This window comes from Pristiophorus japonicus, chromosome 12 (genome assembly GCF_044704955.1).
Source record: "Pristiophorus japonicus isolate sPriJap1 chromosome 12, sPriJap1.hap1, whole genome shotgun sequence".
Lineage (NCBI taxonomy): Eukaryota > Metazoa > Chordata > Chondrichthyes > Pristiophoridae > Pristiophorus > Pristiophorus japonicus.
This window is the reverse complement of record NC_091988.1, coordinates 68,776,125-68,794,638: the sequence shown is the minus strand read 5'-3', so window position 1 is coordinate 68,794,638 and position 18,514 is coordinate 68,776,125. Positions and strand designations below refer to the sequence as shown.

At 49.1% G+C, this 18,514-nt stretch overlaps 1 protein-coding gene across 2 annotated transcripts in view; it reads left to right on the top strand.

Moving 5' to 3' along the window:
* lamb2 (laminin, beta 2 (laminin S)) overlaps nt 1-18,514 on the top strand; it is a 143,114-nt gene that overhangs the window by 69,454 nt on the left and 55,146 nt on the right. For both annotated transcript variants that reach the window (XM_070895629.1, XM_070895628.1), the window contains exons 11-16: nt 99-211; nt 10,333-10,412; nt 11,263-11,398; nt 13,184-13,342; nt 17,118-17,245; nt 17,682-17,802. In XM_070895629.1, the coding sequence (XP_070751730.1) occupies nt 99-211; nt 10,333-10,412; nt 11,263-11,398; nt 13,184-13,342; nt 17,118-17,245; nt 17,682-17,802 (737 nt within the window). The remainder of the gene's footprint in view (nt 1-98; nt 212-10,332; nt 10,413-11,262; nt 11,399-13,183; nt 13,343-17,117; nt 17,246-17,681; nt 17,803-18,514) is intronic.

Sequence of the window (18,514 nt, the reverse complement as noted above, 5' to 3'; positions counted from 1 at the left end):
TGAAATGATGATGAGCTCACTGGTCGCTCCTGTTAAATGTACACTTTGAAAGTGAGATGCTGGGCAGTTAATGGTGAATTATTTTGTGCCTCCTGCAGCTTGTTGGTGTGACCCCTTTGGGACGGTGGCAGACGGACTGCCCTGTGACCCCGTCAGTGGAGACTGCTTCTGCAAGAGGCTAGTGACCGGCCGCAGCTGTAACCAGTGTCTGGTAAGTCCGCCTGTGATGGTAGACAGCCCCCCGCCCCGCCGCCCCCCCCCCCCCCCCCCCCCGCCGCGTGTCCTTCAGGACCCGGGAGATCATCCGCAGCAAGCAGAGTCGCAGTAGAAGGAATGAGCCCTTCCAGAGGTCAGTCCCACAACAGGCCGAGCATCCCCGAACTGGATCACACTGACCAGAAAGACCCAGGCGATTGTGGACTGTGGCGAGTTAACTAGTATGGGCTGAGGTGTTACAGTTGGCCTCAATACCCTGGTGCTCACTAAAGAGGTGAACAAAGCCACCCAGAGTTCCTGGTCCTGATTCCCAGTGGAAAGTCTACAGGTATGAATTTTGAGGTGGTAGGGTTTGACTGTGATGCCCCACACAGTCGCATAACCTGGCATTATAAGTGAAGAATGATGGGGCAAGATAGTGGGGGGCACCTGACAACCTGCACCGCGACTGGGAATCCGTGTCCTCCGAGAGATGAAGAGGGACGGGTAGAAATTATTGGTGACAAAGCGGGTAGAAAATAAACCTCAAGATTGCCATTGATGAACTGTTACTTCCTGATTCATAAGAACATAAGAAATAGGAGCGAGAGTAGGCCATTTGGCTCCACGAATCTGCTCCACCATTCAATAAGATCATGGTTGATCTGACCTTGGCTCAGCTCCACTTCCCCGCCTGTTCCCCATAACCCTCGACTCCCTTATTGTTCAAAAATCTGTCTATCTCCACCTTAAATATATTCAATGACCCAGCCTCCACAGCACTCTGGGGCAGAGAGTTCCAAAGAATCATTACCCTCTGAGGGAAGAAATTCCTCATTTCCGTTTTAAAATGGCGACCCCTTATTCTGAAACTATGCCCCCTAGTTCTAGATTCCCCCACGAGGGGAAACATCCTCTCTGCATCTACCCTGTCAAGCCCTCTCAAAATCTTATACATTTCAATAAGATCACCTCTTATTCTTCTAAATTTCAATGAGTATAGGTCCAACCTGCTCAACCTTTCTTCATAAGTCAACCCCTTCAACTCAGGAATCAACCTAGTGAACCTTCTCTGAACTGCCTCCAATGCAAGTATATCTCACCTTAAATAAGGAGACCAAAACTGTACGCAGTACTCCAGGTTTGTTGTAGCAGGACTTCTCTGCTTTTACACTCCATCCCCCTTGCAATAAAGGCCAACATTCCATTTGCCTTCCTGATTACTTGCTGTACCGGCATACTAACTTGTTGTGTTTCTTGCACAAGGACCCCCAGATTCCTCTATACCGCAACATTTTGTAATCTCTCACTATTTAAATAATAATTTGCTTTTTTATTCTTCCTATCAAAGTGGATAACCTCACATTTTCTCACATTACACTCCATCTGCCAATGTTTGCCCACTCACTTCGCCTTTCTGTATCCCTTTGCAGATTCTTTGCGTCATCTTCACAGCTTGCTTTTCCACCTATCTTTGTATCATCAGCAAATTTGGTTACATTACACTCGGTCTTTTCATCCAAGTCATTAATATAGATTGTAAATAGTTGAGGACCCAGCACTGATCCCTGTGGCACCCCACTAGTCACTGTTTGCCAACCTGAAAATGACCCATTTATCACGACTCTCTGTTTTCTGTTAGTTAGCCAATCCTCTATCCATGCTAATATATTACTACCAACCCCGTGTGCTCTTGTGCAGTAATTTTCACATTATTTTCTCTCCTATTCCTTGCAACCTTGGTGATCAGAACAAGAGTCTTGGTTAAGTTTATCTCCCCCATCCCCAAGTCCAGCGGCACTGAGCTCGATTGTAGAATCCCCCCACCTTGGGTAAGTCCACACAGTCCACCAATGGGCTGGGGAACCACCTGGTGTGTGCAGTCCAGTTAGGGGATGACATGGAAGTCTCCCTGCCTCCTCATCCCTCCGGACACCACTCCGGGGAAACAGATGAGGACCAAGGTCCCTCCGTGCAGAAGGAGTTGGTGCCTGGTGCGGGTCCCGCACCCCCACCACCGCGCGCTGAAGGTGGGGGGAGTCTGCCCCTCGGGAGGGTGAGACAGCTGAGGCTGTCCTGGGCCTCCCGGGGATGGGGATGCAGACCTGCCTGTTGCAGGGGGTACGGGGCTGCCAAAAGAAAATATCGCTGCCGGGTCGAGCGTCCTGGGGACTGAGGCGGGCGAGGCTGAAGAGGCCGAGTCCGAGCCCGCCCAGTCAAACCTCAACATCCCCCGGGATCTGGTCCACCTGGCGGAAAACAATTGGCAAGAACCCCTGCCCACTGGGTCGGAGGGTGGTGGCAGGGAGGGTGAGGAGCCCCAATCACCATCCCTGACGTTGGCGCCGAGTGTGTTGGAGGAACTGGAGATGTATTTCGGCCCGGTGCCTGGGGCGGAGGGGGTCCCCCGTCCGTTGCCGCTTCCCGACCTGGTGCCCCGGGAGGAGCCCAAGGAGGACTCCTCTGCTGTCGATCCTGGAGGTGGGATGGTGACAGAGGTAGGGCCGGATGGTGCGGCCGGGTCGTTCACCACACCTTGTGTGGTCGATGGACTGGCCGCTAGTGGAGGAGGGTGGGGGCTCGGTGGTGGGCGCGGGAGAGGATTTAGAGTCCATCGCCAGTGAGGCGATGGATCTCCTCATGCCTGCTGCTGAGTCACCCCTCATTCCCGCCAGGGAGCTCTGGGATTTTATGGCAGAATGCCAGGGTCACCGCAATAAAACCCAGCTGGCCCTGGACAAATCAGTTCCATCTGTGCTGTCGGCAAAATCATGGGCGTGGACAGGACCTTATCCAAAAAAGACAATCTTGAGCTGCGCCGGCTCAAAACATTCCTCGCTGGGTTGCTGAGGGAGTGGACGTCATCGCACGACTCCGCTCCCTCCCCACGGTAGGTTAATTAGAGGTTCCACTATGCTCTTGTCATGAAGATAACCATAGGCAGCCTCAACATCAACGGCGGCAGAGAGGCACGCTGTAGATTTAACAATTTTTCACTCCTGCGGGAGGGGAATGCAGTGTGCTTCCTGCAAGAAACCCACACCGTTCCAGGAGACGAGGCCACCAGAGGAGAGGTCCGCATGAGCCACCTCACCACCACTTCTTGTGGGGTGGCTATCTTGCTGGCCCCACATTTTCAGCCGGAGATCTTGGGGGTCGCGGAGCCTGTGCCAGGCCGCTTGCTCCATGTCACTGTTCGCCTGGGAGATGTGCCGCTCCATTTAATGAACGTGTACGCCCCTCAGCCCGGCCTGCAGCAAGTGCGCTTCTTCGAAGAAGTGTCCACTCTTTTAGGCTCCATCAACGTCGGCAACTGCATTGTCCTCGGGGGCGGGGGGTTAGGAGGAGATTTTAACTGCACCCACGAGGCGAGGGACCACTCCGGTGCCCCGCAGAGCATGATGGCGATGGAGAAGTTGAGGGACCTGGTCAGGTCCTTCGACTTGGTGGACGTCTGGCGAAATCCCCATCTCGACTCCAGCGCCTTCACATGGATGAGGCCTGGAAGGGGATGGTCCAGAATTAACCGCCTGTATATATCCCGGGCGTGTGTCTCCTGCGTTCCGGCAACTTCCATGCGGCCGGTGCCATGCTCGGACCACCACCTGATGTGGGCGGAGCTTGCTTTGCTCTGTGCATGGGTGGGGTCCTCGTACTGGCATTTTAACAGCCTGCTACTGAAGGACGAGCGGTTCCGGGATTTGTTCCGTCGGTTCTGGGCCGACTGGAAAAAGAAGTAGGGGGGGCCTCCCCTCCTTGAGGTTATGGAGGGACGTAGGCAAGGCTCGCGTCTGTCTCTTCTGTCAAGGGTAGGCAAAGGGGTCGACCAAGAGGCGGGAGGTCAGGGTGGGGCGCCTGGAGAAGTAGGTGCTCGACCTGGAGTCCCGTCTCGGTCAAGTCGTCGAGGACCCGGCTCTGCGGATGGTGTATGAAGCGAAGAAGGCTGCACTGAAGGACCTGCAGATTGTCGGGTCCCGAAGCGCGTGCGTGAGGTTGCGCTTTCGGTTCCATCGGGACCTGGACAGCGGTTCCCCCTTCTTCTACTCACTGGAAAAAAGACGGGGTCCGTAAGCAGCTCGACGATGACGGATCTCTGGTCTCGGATCAAGAGGGCATCAGTAACAGGGCCCGAGACTATTACGGGGCTCTGTTCTCTCTGGATCCGTCCAGTGAGGAAGTGCACAGAGTTTTGTGGGAGGACCTGCCGAAGGTCGGCCCGGAGGGCGCCGGGGCTGGACGGGCTGACCGTGGAGTTCCACAGGGCGATCTGGGGCGACTACGTGCGGGTCCTGGGGGAAATTCTGGTGACCGGGGAGATGCCCTTCCCTTGGCACAGGGCAGTCTCCACCTACTTAAGAACTGGCGCCTGGTCTCCCTCCTCAGCATGTATTACAAAATTTTTGCCAGGGTTATGTCTGCTCGCCTTGGTACCGTACTGGACCACATGATCCACCCTAACCAGTCCAACCAGTCCAACTGGTGGCCGCTATGCTGTGGTACTGGCTGGTCACTTTGACCCCCCCCCACCCCCCGCGTTTGTCACCAAGATACAGAAGAAGCTGGTCGACTTCTTCTGGAACAACAGGAAGCACTGGGTCTCTGCTGCGGCTCTGAGTCTCCCGCTTAAGAACGGCGGTCAGGCATTGGTAAGCATGAGCACCCAGGCTGCAACTTTCCGTCTTCAGACCCTGCAGAGATACTTGTACATCGAGCATCCTCCTAGATGGTGTGTGCTGGCGATGTATTTCTTTCGCCAGCAGTACTGCCTCAATTATGACACGCAGCTCCTGTTTGTAAACCTGGGAGGCATCCAGACCACCATGCGGGGGCTGCCTGTCTTTTACCAGGAACTCATCAGGGTCTAGAACAGAGTCGCCACCAAGCGCAGCTCTCCCCCGTCTGGAGTGGCGGCTGTCCTTCGGGAGCCGCTGCTCAGGAATCCATACCTCCACAAGTGCGGCTTTAGGTGGCAGGCGGACCAGAGGGCGGTGGCAGGCGGACCAGAGGGCTGTGGCTGGCAAGGTGATCAGGGTCAGGGTCCTACTGGATGGCAGAGGAGCGGGCTTAGATGGCGCCTGAGGAGCTGGCAAGGCGCCTATCTTGGGCCGACGTCCGGAGCGCGGCCAATGCCATCGAGTTGCTAAAAACAGCACTGGGCCCTGACTCTGTTAGGTTTGTCGAGGATGCTCAACATCGGGGCAATCCCGTCCAAACTGACCCCCGTCCGGATGGAATTCCTCATTGGCGCCAAGCCCCAAAACCTCCTTTGGGAGCCGGCGCCTCACAACTTGAACCTCCTCCGGGAAATCCCCTCCGTGCCTTTCAATTCTGCGCAGAGGGGATTCCTGTACGAGCTGCTCCTGCAAACTCTGCACTTTGCCATCCTCGTCTGCAGTCCGGACATGCCATGGCATACCATCTTGCCGTCCGGAGGAGGCGGAGGTCCCCAATGGAGTCCTCCTTTTATTTATTGGGGACTTGGCCTGGAGGATGTTGCACGGAGCAGTCCCGTGCAATAGGTTTTTTAAGTCGGTTTATGGACTCCCAGGCTGCCTGCAATTTCTACGGTCTGGAAGAGTCCATGTTCCATGTGTATGTTCAATGAGTGAGGTTTCAGCCCCTCTTCTATTATTTGAAGGGGCTACTCCTCAAATTCTGGTTGCACTTCAGTCCCGCACTCCTGAACTTTGGGCACCCTGTGCGGAGGGGAGCGGGCAGGTCGGAAGGCCTCCTTGTAGGACTGTTCCTGGGCATGGCCAACCGGTCCAGACAGCAGGCATTCGAGGGGGTCGTTCAGCCTGACTGCTTGCCTCTCTTCCATGGATACATTCAAGCCAGGGTGTCCCTGGAGATGGAGCACGCGGTGTCCACCTGTATGCACGTGGCCTTCTGTGAGAGGTAGGCACCGGAGGGACTGGAGTGCATCATCACCCCCAGCAACCAAATTTTAATTTGATCCTTTTAATGTCAAAAGATTAATTTGTTTAATGTGTTGGTTTTAATGCCCCTCTAAGAAGGGTGCACTTGATTGATGGTTTCACCAAAATAGTTGTAGAGCTGTTGTTTCAGTTAATGTTTACTTAAAGTTTTATTGTTAATTTGTGGGTCCTTGTGTCCCTTTAATAAGGGGGCACTCGGCTTTATCTGTTAACCAAAATAGTTGTAGAGCTGTTGAGTTGGGAATGGCTTAGCCAGTCACGTGATGTTCACAAGACTCAATAAGAAATCTACAGCGCAGAAGGAGGCCATTTCAGCCCATCGTGTCTGCGCCGGCTGACAAAGAGCCACACGGCCCTCGGTCAACAGCCCTGAAGGTTACATATAAACCTACGAACAATGGCAGAAAGGTAAAGAGATCCGGCCAAACCAGTCTGCCCCACACAACTGCAACACCCCTTACACCGAAACATTCTACTCTCCACCCCAACCTCAGCCATGTGATCTCCTGGGAGAGGCAAAAAACAGATGAAAAACCCAGGCCAATTGGGGGGGAAAAAATCTGGGAAAATTCCTCTCCGACCCATCCAGGCGATCAAAACTAGTCCAGGAGATCACCTTGGCCGTATTCGATTCTCTACAGTACTTACCATCGTAAAATCCCAGTCAGTTGGGTTCAAGGGATCCATGATGAGGCAGATGGTTGTGAGCCTGGTGGATGAACTGGTAATGTGGAGTGTGACTGTTAAACCTTTGCTAATAAACCAACTAGTTCTTAATAGCAATGTGTTACTATGAATGCTTAAGCAAAGAATCCATGAAGTAAATAGTGAACACTGCAGTCACCAGCGAACATCCCCACTTCTGACCTTATGATGACGGGAAGGTCATTGATGAAGCAGTTGAAGATGGTTGGGCCTAGCTGAGGAACTCCTGCAGCGATGTCCTGGGGCTGAGATGATTGACCACCAGAACCATTTTTCTTTGTGCTAGGTATAGCTCCAGCCAGTGGAGAGTTTTCCCCCTGATTCCCATTGACTTCAGTTTTACTAGAGCTTCTTGATGCCACACTGTCAAATTCTGCCTTGATGTCAAGGGCAGTCATAGAAACATAGAAAATAGGTGCAGGAGTAGGCCATTCGGCCCTTCTAGCCTGCACCGCCATTCAATGAGTTCATGGCTGAACATTCAACTTCAGTACCCCATTCCTGCTTTCTCGCCATACCCCTTGATCCCCCTAGCAGTAAGGACCTCATCTAACTCCTTTTTGAATATATTTAGTGAATTGGCCTCAACAACTTTCTGTGGTAGAGAATTCCACAGGTTCACCACTCTCTGGGTGAAGAAGTTCCTCCGCATCTCGGTCCTAAATGGCTTACCCCTTATCCTTAGACTGTGACCCCTGGTTCTGGACTTCCCCAACATTGGGAACATTCTTCCTGCATCTAACCTGTCTAACCCCGTCAGAATTTTATATGTTTCTATGAGGTCCCCTCTCATTCTTCTGAACTCCAGTGAATACAAGCCCAGTTGATCCAGTCTTTCTTGATAGGTCAGTCTCGCCATCCCGGGAATCAGTCTGGTGAACCTTCGCTGCACTCCCTCAATAGCAAGAATGTCCTTCCTCAGGTTAGGAGACCAAAACTGTACACAATACTCCAGGTGTGGCCTCACCAATGCCCTGTACAACTGTAGCAACACCTCCCTGCCCCTGTACTCAAATCCCCTTGCTATGAAGGCCAACATGCCATTTGCTTTCTTAACCGCCTGCTGCACCTGCATGCCAACCTTCAATGACTGATGTACCATGACACCCAGGTCTCTTTGCACCTCCCCTTTTCCTAATCTGTCACCATTCAGATAATAGTCTGTCTCTCTGTTTTTACCACCAAAGTGGATAACCTCACATTTATCCACATTATACTTCATCTGCCATGCATTTGCCCACTCACCTAACCTATCCAAGTCGCTCTGCAGCCTCACAGCATCCTCCTCGCAGCTCACACTGCCACCCAACTTAGTGTCATCCGCAAATTTGGAGATACTACATTTAATCCCCTCATCTAAATCATTAATGTACAGTGTAAACAGCTGGGGCCCCAGCACAGAACCTTGCGGTACCCCACTAGTCACTGCCTGCCATTCTGAAAAGTACCCATTTACTCCTACTCTTTGCTTCCTGTCTGACAACCAGTTCTCAATCCATGTCAGTACACTACCCCCAATCCCATGTGCTCTAACTTTGCACATCAATCTCTTGTGTGGGACCTTGTCGAACGCCTTCTGAAAGTCCAAATATACCATATCAACTGGTTCTCCCTTATCCACTCTACTGGAAACATCCTCAAAAAATTCCAGAAGATTTGTCAAGCATGATTTCCCTTTCACAAATCCATGCTGACTTGGACCTATCATGTCACCTCTTTCCAAATGCACTGCTATGACATCCTTAATAATTGATTCCATCATTTTACCCACTACCGATGTCAGGCTCTCACCTCACCTCTGGAATTCAGCTCTTTGTCCATGTTTGGACCAAGTCTGTAATGAGGTCTGGAGCCGAGTGGTCCTGGCGGAACCCAAACTGAGCATCGGTGAGCAGGTTATTAGTGAGTAAGTGCGGCTTGATAGCACTGTTGATGGCACCTTCCATCACTTTGCTGATGATTGAGAGTAGATTGATGGGGCGGTAATTGGCCGGATTGGATTTGTCCTGCTGTTTGTGGACAGAACACACTTGGGCAGTTTTCCCACATTGTCAGATAGATGCCAGTGTTGTAGCTGTACTGGCTAGAGGGGCGGCTAATTCTGGAGCACAAGTCTTCAGCACAACAGCTGGGATGTTATCGGGCCCATAGCTATTTCTTGATATCACATGGAGTGAATTAAATTGGCTCAAGACTGGAGGAGGCCAATATGGATCCATTCGGCACTTCTGGCTGAAGATGGTTACAAACGCTTCAGCCTTGTCTTTTGCCACTCTTGGTGATGGACATTTAAATCAGAGTACATTCTGTGCCCTTGCTATTCTTAGTGCTTCTTCCAAGTGGTGTTCAACATGGAGAAGTACTGATTCATCAGCTGAGGGAGGGTGGTAGGTGGTAACCAGCAGCAGGTTTCCGTGTTTGACCTGAAGCCATGAGACTTCATGGGGCCCAGAGTCAATGTTGAGGACTCCCAGGGCCACTCCCTCCCGACTATATACCACTGGTGGGTTTATCCTGCCAATGGGACAGGACATACCATGGATGGTGATGGAGGAGTCTGGGACATTGGCTGAAAGGTTATGATTCTGTATGACAATATCAGGCTGTTGCTTCACTCGTCTGTGGGACAGCTCTCCCAATTTGGGCACAAGTCCCCAGATGTTGGTGAGGAGGACTTTGCAGGGTCGACTGGGTTGGGTGTGCGATTGTCCTGTCCGTAGCCGGTGCCGAGGTTGATGTCAGGTGGTCCGTCCGGTTTTATTATTATTGTTTCTTGTGTTTTTTTACAACTGACTGGCTTGCTGGGCCATTTCAGAGGGCAGTTTAGAGTCAATCACATTGATGTGGAACTGGAGTCACATATAAGCCCAGACCGGGTAAGGACAGCCGATTTCCATCCCTAAAGGGCAGTAGTGAACCAGATGGGTTTTTCCAAGAATCTGGTCATTTCATGGCAGATTTTTAAACCAAATTTAAATTCTACAGCTGTTGTGGTGGGATTTGAACTTGTGTCTCTGGACCATTAGTCCAGGCCTCTGGATTACTCGTCCTGTAACATAAGCTGTGCTACCATTCCCAACTGGTGAATCTTTGAAATTCTCGACACCAGAGGGCTGTGGATGCTCAGTCATTGAGGATATTCAAGACAGAGATCGATAGATTTTTGGACTCTAGGGGAATCGAGGAATATGGGGATAGTGTGGGAAGGTTGAGTTGAGGTTAAATATCAGCCATGATCTTATTGAATGGCAGAGCAGGCTTGAAGGGCTGAATGGCCTACTCGTGCTCCTAATTCTTAAGTATTCATCTGTTTGTGTATATGCAAGTGTGCGTGTGTATCTACCTTGTGTATGTGTGTGTCTGTGTATAAGTGTGCAGTTTTTCTATCTGTGCGTGTGAGTGAGTGTGTCTATCTCTGTCTGTAATACAGTATAAGCTTCTGTGCCTGTATTGGTTGGACAATGCGAGTGTGATATTCTCTGATCTTGTGCAGGGTGAGCACTGGGCACTGAGCCACGATCTCAATGGCTGTCGAGCCTGTGACTGTGATGTGGGAGGAGCTCACGACAACCAGTAAGTGGAAAATTCATTCACATTTAAGATTCCTAATTACAAAACTGTCTGTGGCTGAAGGCGTGACTGGGATTCAGGAGAGAGCTGTACTTCCACAAACCATCACGGGAAGGAATTTCTGAAGTCAGGAATTGTTCCTGGGAGGTACCTGTTCGGTTTTCTGGTCTGCTGCGTAAATAGGTTTAATTAATGTTTGTTTTATTTGTTGATAAAGCTGCACAATCTTAGTGCTAGGAAAGAAACAGGTTCCCATTTTGAACACCTAGAGACTAAATCAAACACTCTCAGGGCAGGTACAGCACGGGTTAGATACAGAGTAAAGCTCCCTCTACACTGTCCCATCAAACACTCCCAGGACAATTTCAGCATGGGTTAGATACAGAGTAAAGCTCCCTCTACACTGTCCCATCAAACACTCCCAGGACAATTTCAGCATGGGTTAGATACAGAGTAAAGATTCCTCTACACTGTCCCATCAAACACTCCCAGGGCAGGTACAGCACCGATTAGATACAAGTTTGAAAGTGGGGTCAAACTTTGATCCCAGTTCATTTTCTGGTGCAGTGCTTTTCCCAATTCCTCGCTATTGTTAGTGATGAGTCCATTGCAATTTTAATTCTCGTTCTGCTGCTGAATTTTCTGCCTCCTCACTGACCGCCGCTGACCGACAGGCCTAATTTTTGCTCCTCTCAGCTCAGGGATGATTAGTGCAATGCCCCATGTGCAATGATGTGTGGACCCATCTGGGCTGTTGCTGATACGGGTCATTACTGCGATGAGCTCGGCCGTTCTCCCTTTTATACAATTAGCTTTCTTTTAAAAGGTTCCGTATTTCTCTGCTCACACTCAGGTGCTCAATGGAAAGTGGTCAGTGTCGCTGTCGGAGTCACATGGTTGGCAGGCAGTGCACCCAGGTGGATTCTGGGTATTTTTTTATGGCTCTCGATCACTACACATACGAGGCAGAGTTGGCCCAGCTCAGCACGGTAAGTGTGAGCGGTGAGTGTGAGCACACTGTGTACAATGGACTGTGCAGTGAGTGTGAATGATGGGGCGTGCGCGGTGCGTGTGCTTCCCTGGGAGTATGAGCCCGATACCCGACTGTAAGAGAAAGGCCGAATGGAGGTTGGAGAAGAACAAGTAGATTTGACTTGCCCCAATTCCCCCCCGGCACCAGTTCTTTGTCCGCCCATACCTGAGGATGCTGATTCTTGTTGGAGTCCCACAGCCACTAGCAGCCCCCTCGTACCCCACACAAGTGGCCGTTGTTCATGTGTCATCTGAGATGGAGAGTTTTGGCCGGTTGTTCGACCACGAGGGCATAAGAACTGAGCCTAATTCTGGTCTCGCCCCGTTCTCTCACACATGTGAACTCCAATGCATGCACATACATGCACTCACACATGCTTTGACACGCACGCTCTCACACTGACTCTCACACTCGCGCGCTCTCACACTCACACACACTGAAATGTCTTTAGTTGAATATTCTCAGAGGTCCATTATAACCTGATACCGATGCTGGACTGATGGGTCTGAGTGTGCCTAGTGCAGGCTCCGTCCAGTGCAGATTGGTGTTTATTCAGGGTCCTACAACTGGCGATAGGACCACAATTTGAATGCGCAAGGCACCCAAAGCCTGTTTCAGGAATGCCTGGCTTCCAATCTTGTTCATGACCCACTTCCAGGGAGATCATGACCTGAAATTGGCTCCCCCCTCCACCCCCCCAAATATTGATCTTGCACCCAAAAAACAGGTGCAACAATGTTCAATTTATCCTCTGATATTTCATAGCAAATTCCCTCCTAGCGCTTATCAGGTTGACTCTACAGTAAACTCCAGTCACAGGGCAGTAATGAGGAGTGACAGTGCGTTAGTTAAATCAGCCGTCATCTCTTTGTCCCTCAGTCCCTCTCATCCCCTGGACATAGAAAGGATTTACTTTACCATCTGCTGCAAGATCTATTGCCTCAATCAGACACACACATCCCACCAACCGGAATCCGCAACGCTCGCTCTCAAATTAACAAAGCATCAAACTTATGCAGAGTTCTAAAGAGGTTAAACTCTCTGTTTCATGACTGACTCACTGTTTGCTTTGCTTATTGATCTTACAGAGGCCATCAAACGCCCCAACCCTTTCCAAATCTACAGAACTTTCAACACTTAAATGCAGCTGGATGAGAGAAAAAGAGAGGCAGACAGAGAAAGAGAGAGACAGCGAAAATATGGGAGGAAAGAAAAGGAGACAGAGAAAGGGAGGGACAGAGGGCAGGATTAGAGGGAGAGCAGAATACAGGGAAAAAGAGTCAGACAGAGACCGAGAGAGAGACAGGCAGATAGATAGAAAGCGAGGGAGGGAGAGAGATGCTGTAAGCTTCTATCTCTATCCGTCTACCTCTTTCTCCCTCCCTCCATCTCTCTCCCTTGTCTTTCTGTCACTCCCTCTCCATCCTACTCTCTTGCTCCCTCGATCTCTGTCTCTCCCCCTCTCTGTGTGTCCCTCTTTCCCAGAAGTCAGGGGTGGATTACCGCACTATACTACAGGTTCCGTTCCCAGGGTCCAAGCCCAATATGGGTCCCGTGCCATGGGGCAGTTTGGTTTTGGCATGGTATATTATATGATTTGCTCAATTCCTATAACAATCTGTCAATGTTTTGTTGTGGATAATCAGCCGATGATCTGAACAACATCCGATGGCTCCAGTTCTATCTCGCTGTGTCTGTTTGATTTGTTTTTAACCATTAACCATTGACCCCCTCCGATCAGGGAGTAACTGTCTCACACCGGGAGCGCTCCGGAAGTCATCCCATCACTTGGACCGGGACCGGATTCGCCAAGGTTCTAGAACGTGGCATGTTGGAATTCCACATCAACAACATCCCGTATTCCATGGAGTATGACTTGGTAATCCGCTACGAACCGCAGGTAATTAAACAGGAAGTCACACCATGTTAGCAAACATGAAGTGGATCTGTGACACAGGGTCGCAATAGAAACATTTGCTCTGGAACTTTCTCCTCACTTGCTGTCCACCACCATTCTTCCTGTGTGAACCGTGGTGGTGAGAGTCAACAGGCTATTTGGGGTCGACCATTGAGGACTGAGGTGAAGAGAAATTTCTTCACTCGGGTTGTCAATCTTTGGAATTCTCTGCCGCAGAGGGCAGTGGATGCTCAGTCATTGAGTATATTCAAAACTGAGATCGATAGATTCTTGGGCACTAAAGATATCAAGGAATCGGGCGGGAAAGTAGAGTTGAGGTTGAAGATCATCCATGATATTGAATGGTGGGGCAGGCTTGAGGGACCATATAGCCTACTCCTGCTCCTATTATGTTCTTATTTGACTGCAGGAGGCATACCCACACAGCCCAATCCTGTTCTTGCCTGCGACACACACACACCAATGCACGCACACACAGGCACTTTCCAGCGAGGGTCAGTGGGTAGAGATCAGATTGGGAACCATGGCCAAGGGATGAAACCACTCGATAAACAGGTTCGGCACAGACTGCAGACCAGAGCTCCAAAGGTTCTTGTCTAGAAGCCTTAGTACAACATTGTACACTTTGCGCACATTTTTTTTTTATGTTCACTGGTTTCGAAGGAGAAGACCACAGTTCCAGCTGTAAATTAATTCATCCACTGAGACTCTTCCTACGAAGATCACACTCTGAAAATCTCCCACACATTCTTGACCTTGAAAATGGCACCAGACTAATATTTCCCTCGAGCTTTTTAAAATGTTTGTTGATCTCCCAGGGCACAGATCACTCGCAGTGGGGTTAGAGGGTGGAGAAACTAGGACCAGTGACATGGGCAGAATTCAGCCCCCATTTCATACAGAGTAAAGCTCCCTCTACACTGTCCCATCAAACACTCCCAGGGCAGGTACAGCACGGGGTTAGATACAGAGTAAAGCTCCCTCTACACTGTCCCATCAAACACTCCCAGGGCAGGTACAGCACGGGTTAGATACAGAGTAAATCTCCCTCTACACTGTCCCATCATTTTCTGTCTTGTACTTGCCTAGACCTGCCTTGTTTGAGAAAGAGAATCTAGCCTGCTTGGTACTTCTCAAGTTTTAGCCCAAGGCAATTCACCAGATAATCTGACTGGCGCACATCCCACAGCTGTTTCATCCACACATGTGCGATGGATATCACTATGTTTTCCAAGAGGTGTGAACTGTCCCAGGACTGGCCTAGAGCCCCACCTGCTGGATAAACTGGAATTGCAGCTCCTTCTGTTAACTGGCATCCACTTGTGTGGTCACCAGCAATCTTACTGCAGCTCCCAATCCCTACTCCTGAGCTGATATCGTATCACATAAGAGGTATCGAGTGATGAGGCTTTTAGACTCCTCCCATTACTCCAGCCTTCAACAAACGAAAACTAATTTGCTATCACTGTGATGTTTAGCACAATGTTTCCTCAATGTACACGTAACGTCACTGATCTAATTCTGTAAATCCTTGGAGAGGTGCAGCATCGCTTCACCAGTGATACTGGGGCTTATGTTTAATTATGAAAGAAAGACTTGCATTTCTACAGCACCTTTCATGACCTCAGGACGTCCCAAAACGCTTTACACCCAATGTGATACAGATCAGCCATCATCTAATTGGTGGAACAGACTTGAGGCGCTATGTAACAGCCTCCTCCTGTCCCATGTAACAGGTTCAATGGGCTGAATGGCCTCCTCGTGTTCCCGTGTAACAGGTTCGAGGGGCTAAATGGGCCTCCTCCTGTTCCTGTGCAACAGGTTCGAGGGGCTGAATGGCTTCCTCCGGTTTCTATGTTACACACCCAACAGACAAATCTGACAAAAAATATAACTCTTGGTTTCATAATTATGGAGCATTTTGATATAATTTGGGGGAAAACTATTTGCACTGGTTGATGAGTGGATAACTAGAGGCATTAATTTAAGATTATCATCAAAAGCAGAAAGGGATTGGTCAGAAGAAATTATTGTTACTCAGAGGGTTGCTGGGATATTGAATGTCCGACCAGAATCCAGAATAACTTAAAAGGCTAGTGGATGAATATTTGAAAAAAAAATTATAGGGATCTGGGAAAGTGGAGATAAAGGGAGAGTTCTGTCAGAGAGTGGGTACAGGGGCAATGTGCTGAATGGCTTCTTTCTGCACTGTAAATTGCTTTTAATTCTAGCTGTTTCGCAAGTTTTGACCCATCCTTCCTGAACGTGATGGTCTTTAGGCAGCTGCCTTCTCTAGCATCTTGACTCCAGTGGCCATTCTTCACTGTGAACCGAGAGAGAAGGTGTCAGCAAGGCTGTTGAACCATGGGAGCATCACACATGCTCTTCTAGTTTTTTTTTATTTATTCGTTTATGGGATGTGGGCATCGCTGGCAAGGCCAGCATTTATTGCCCATCCTGAATTGCCTTCTTGAACCGTGTCAGTCCGTGTGATGAAGATGCTCCCACAGTGCTGACTTTGTTGTAGCGGGTTGGTGCAACTGAGTGGTTTGCCAGGCCATTTCAGTTGGCAGATGTGGGTCTGGAGTCTCATATAGGCCAGACTGGGTAAGGACGTCGGATTTCCTTCTCTAAAGGACACTAGTGAAGCTGTTGGATTTTTCCGACAGTCTGATAGTTTCATGGTCACCATTACTGATACTAGCTTTTTATTCCATTGTTATTTAATTAACTGAATTTAAATTCTGCCAGCTGCCATGGTGGGATTTGAACTCACATCTCCAGATTATAGTAGGGACCACTAGAAAGTAATTGATTTTTCCCATCATAGTCTGGGGCACTGAGGCTAATTGCAGTGTCCTGGTGATGAGCTAACACAACATGATCCCTTCCGATCTGTGGGATTTAGGGCTCCCCCAAAAAACTGTTGAGGCTGGGGGTCAATGAAAATTTTAATTTTACCAAACAAAAATCTCGGTTTTGAAATTTTCAGTTGACCCCAGCCTCAACAGATTTTTGGGGAGAGAGAATTTTAATGACAATTGGTCAGGCGACACCACTGGACACAGCATTATTGAGGGTGCACTGCACTGTCGGATGAGTCGTTAAACCTGACTGCCCTCTCAGGATGTTAAAGATCCCATGGCACTATTCAAAGAAGAGTAGAAGGCCAGGTACCCCAATGACCTGGCCAATGTTTATCCTTCAACCAACATCACTAAAAAATAAATTATTTGGTCATTTATCACATTGCAGTTTGTGGGATCTTGCTGTGTGCAAAATAGCTGCCACGTTTCCTACATTACATGAATGATTACACTTCAAAAATATTTCATTGGCTGTAAAGCGCTTTGGGACATCGTGAGGTCATGAAAGGTGATATAGAAATACAAGTCTTTCTTACTTTTAAAGGCATTAAGTAGAATGGAGGGACATGATATTGTAGCCTTAAAGCTAGAGGTGATAAATATAAGATAGTCACTAATAAATCCAATAGGGAATTCAGGAGAAACTTCTTTAGCCAGAGAGTGATGAAAATGTGGAACTCGCTACCACAGGGAGTGGTTGAGGCGAATAGCATAGATACATTTAAGGGGAAGCCTAGACAAGCACATGAGGGAGAAAGGAATAGGATATGTTGATAGGGTGAGATGAATTGGGTGGGCGAAGACTCGTGTGGAGCATAAACTCGGACATGGACCTGATGGGCCAGTTTCTGTGCTGTACATTCTGTGTAACATTTCTTTTCCTATTCCAGTTTCCGGAGGAATGGGAGAAGGTGTCTGTTTCCATCATCCGGCCCGGCTCCATCCCCACCAGCAGTCCCTGCGGGAACACCATTCCCGCTGATGATCTGTTAGTCACAACCTTGCCATCAGGCTTCAGGTAAGAGACTCACAAATGTCTTGAGGTCTCGGAATGAAGTGTGTTGGAGTCAGTGAAAGATTTGGGTTGGAGAGATCGTGTTAAAAAGATGTTTACAATCAACTAGTTTTAGTTTCCATTCGTTCTCTGTAACTATTTGTGAGTCTTTACCCCTCTCTCGCATTCTTTCTCTCCGTCTCTCACTTTCTGAGTCTGTTTCTCTCTATGTTGCTTTCTCTCTCTGCCTTTCTCTCTGTGCACCTGTCTCTGTGTTGCTCTCTATCTCTCAAGTGTCAGCTGTGGCTCAGTTGGTAGCACCCTTGCCTCTAGAGTCATGAGATCGTGAGTTCAAGTCCCACTCCAGAGACTTGAGCACATAATCTAGACTGACACTTCAGTGCAGTACTTAGGGAGTGTATATGCCACAATCTACAGTCAGTTTATTCTCATCTTTCAGGTATGTGGTCCTCCCTCAGCCGGTCTGTCTTGAACGCTCAGTCAGCTACACAATCCGGCTCGAATTCAAGCGTTATATTTCACGAGAGAGGATTCCTAATGCCAATATTCTCGTGGACTCTGTAAGTAATGGAAGTGAGTGTGAGCTGTGAATTGGCCTAATCTATACATTTTACAACATGTGACTTTTAAATACTTATCTGGGACCCACCTGTACAATCTGATACTGGGGTCTAAAGATGGACACCTACAAACCGCATTACTGAAATAATGATCACTGAGAAACGAGCATCTTGTATATTCTTAGATGGTCACTGAGCATTTCTTGCTGTTGTGTGGTATTGCTAGTACATCGGAAGCAACATTCCTGGTTACAGGGTTTTCAGATGGGATCGGGAGGGGGATAAAAAAAAGGGGGTTTGCATTATTTTTTTTTTTTATAAATTCGTAGCCAATCGTTTCCAATTCTTTGTCAAATCACAAACGCCAGAGGTCACCTTGCACCTGTCAAGGATCACTCTGCGCCAATGCTCTTAGCCAAAAGGCCTAGAGCCACTGCACCGTTCCTGGAAGTACTGCAATACCAGGTTCGTGCCATGGAGGTGGATGGGTCAGGTCCCCCACACACCTCCGTGGAGGTGGATGGGTCAACTGATGAAAGAAACAATTACAGCTGTGAGGAGGGATGATATGTTAAAAGGATCATCAAATGAGGTCATATGGGTTGAACTGAAGAACAAAAATGGGCGATCAAACTGCTGGGAGTTTACTATAGACTCCAAACAGTTAGAGGGAGATAGAAGGCCAAATATGTAGGCAAATTTCTGAGGTGCA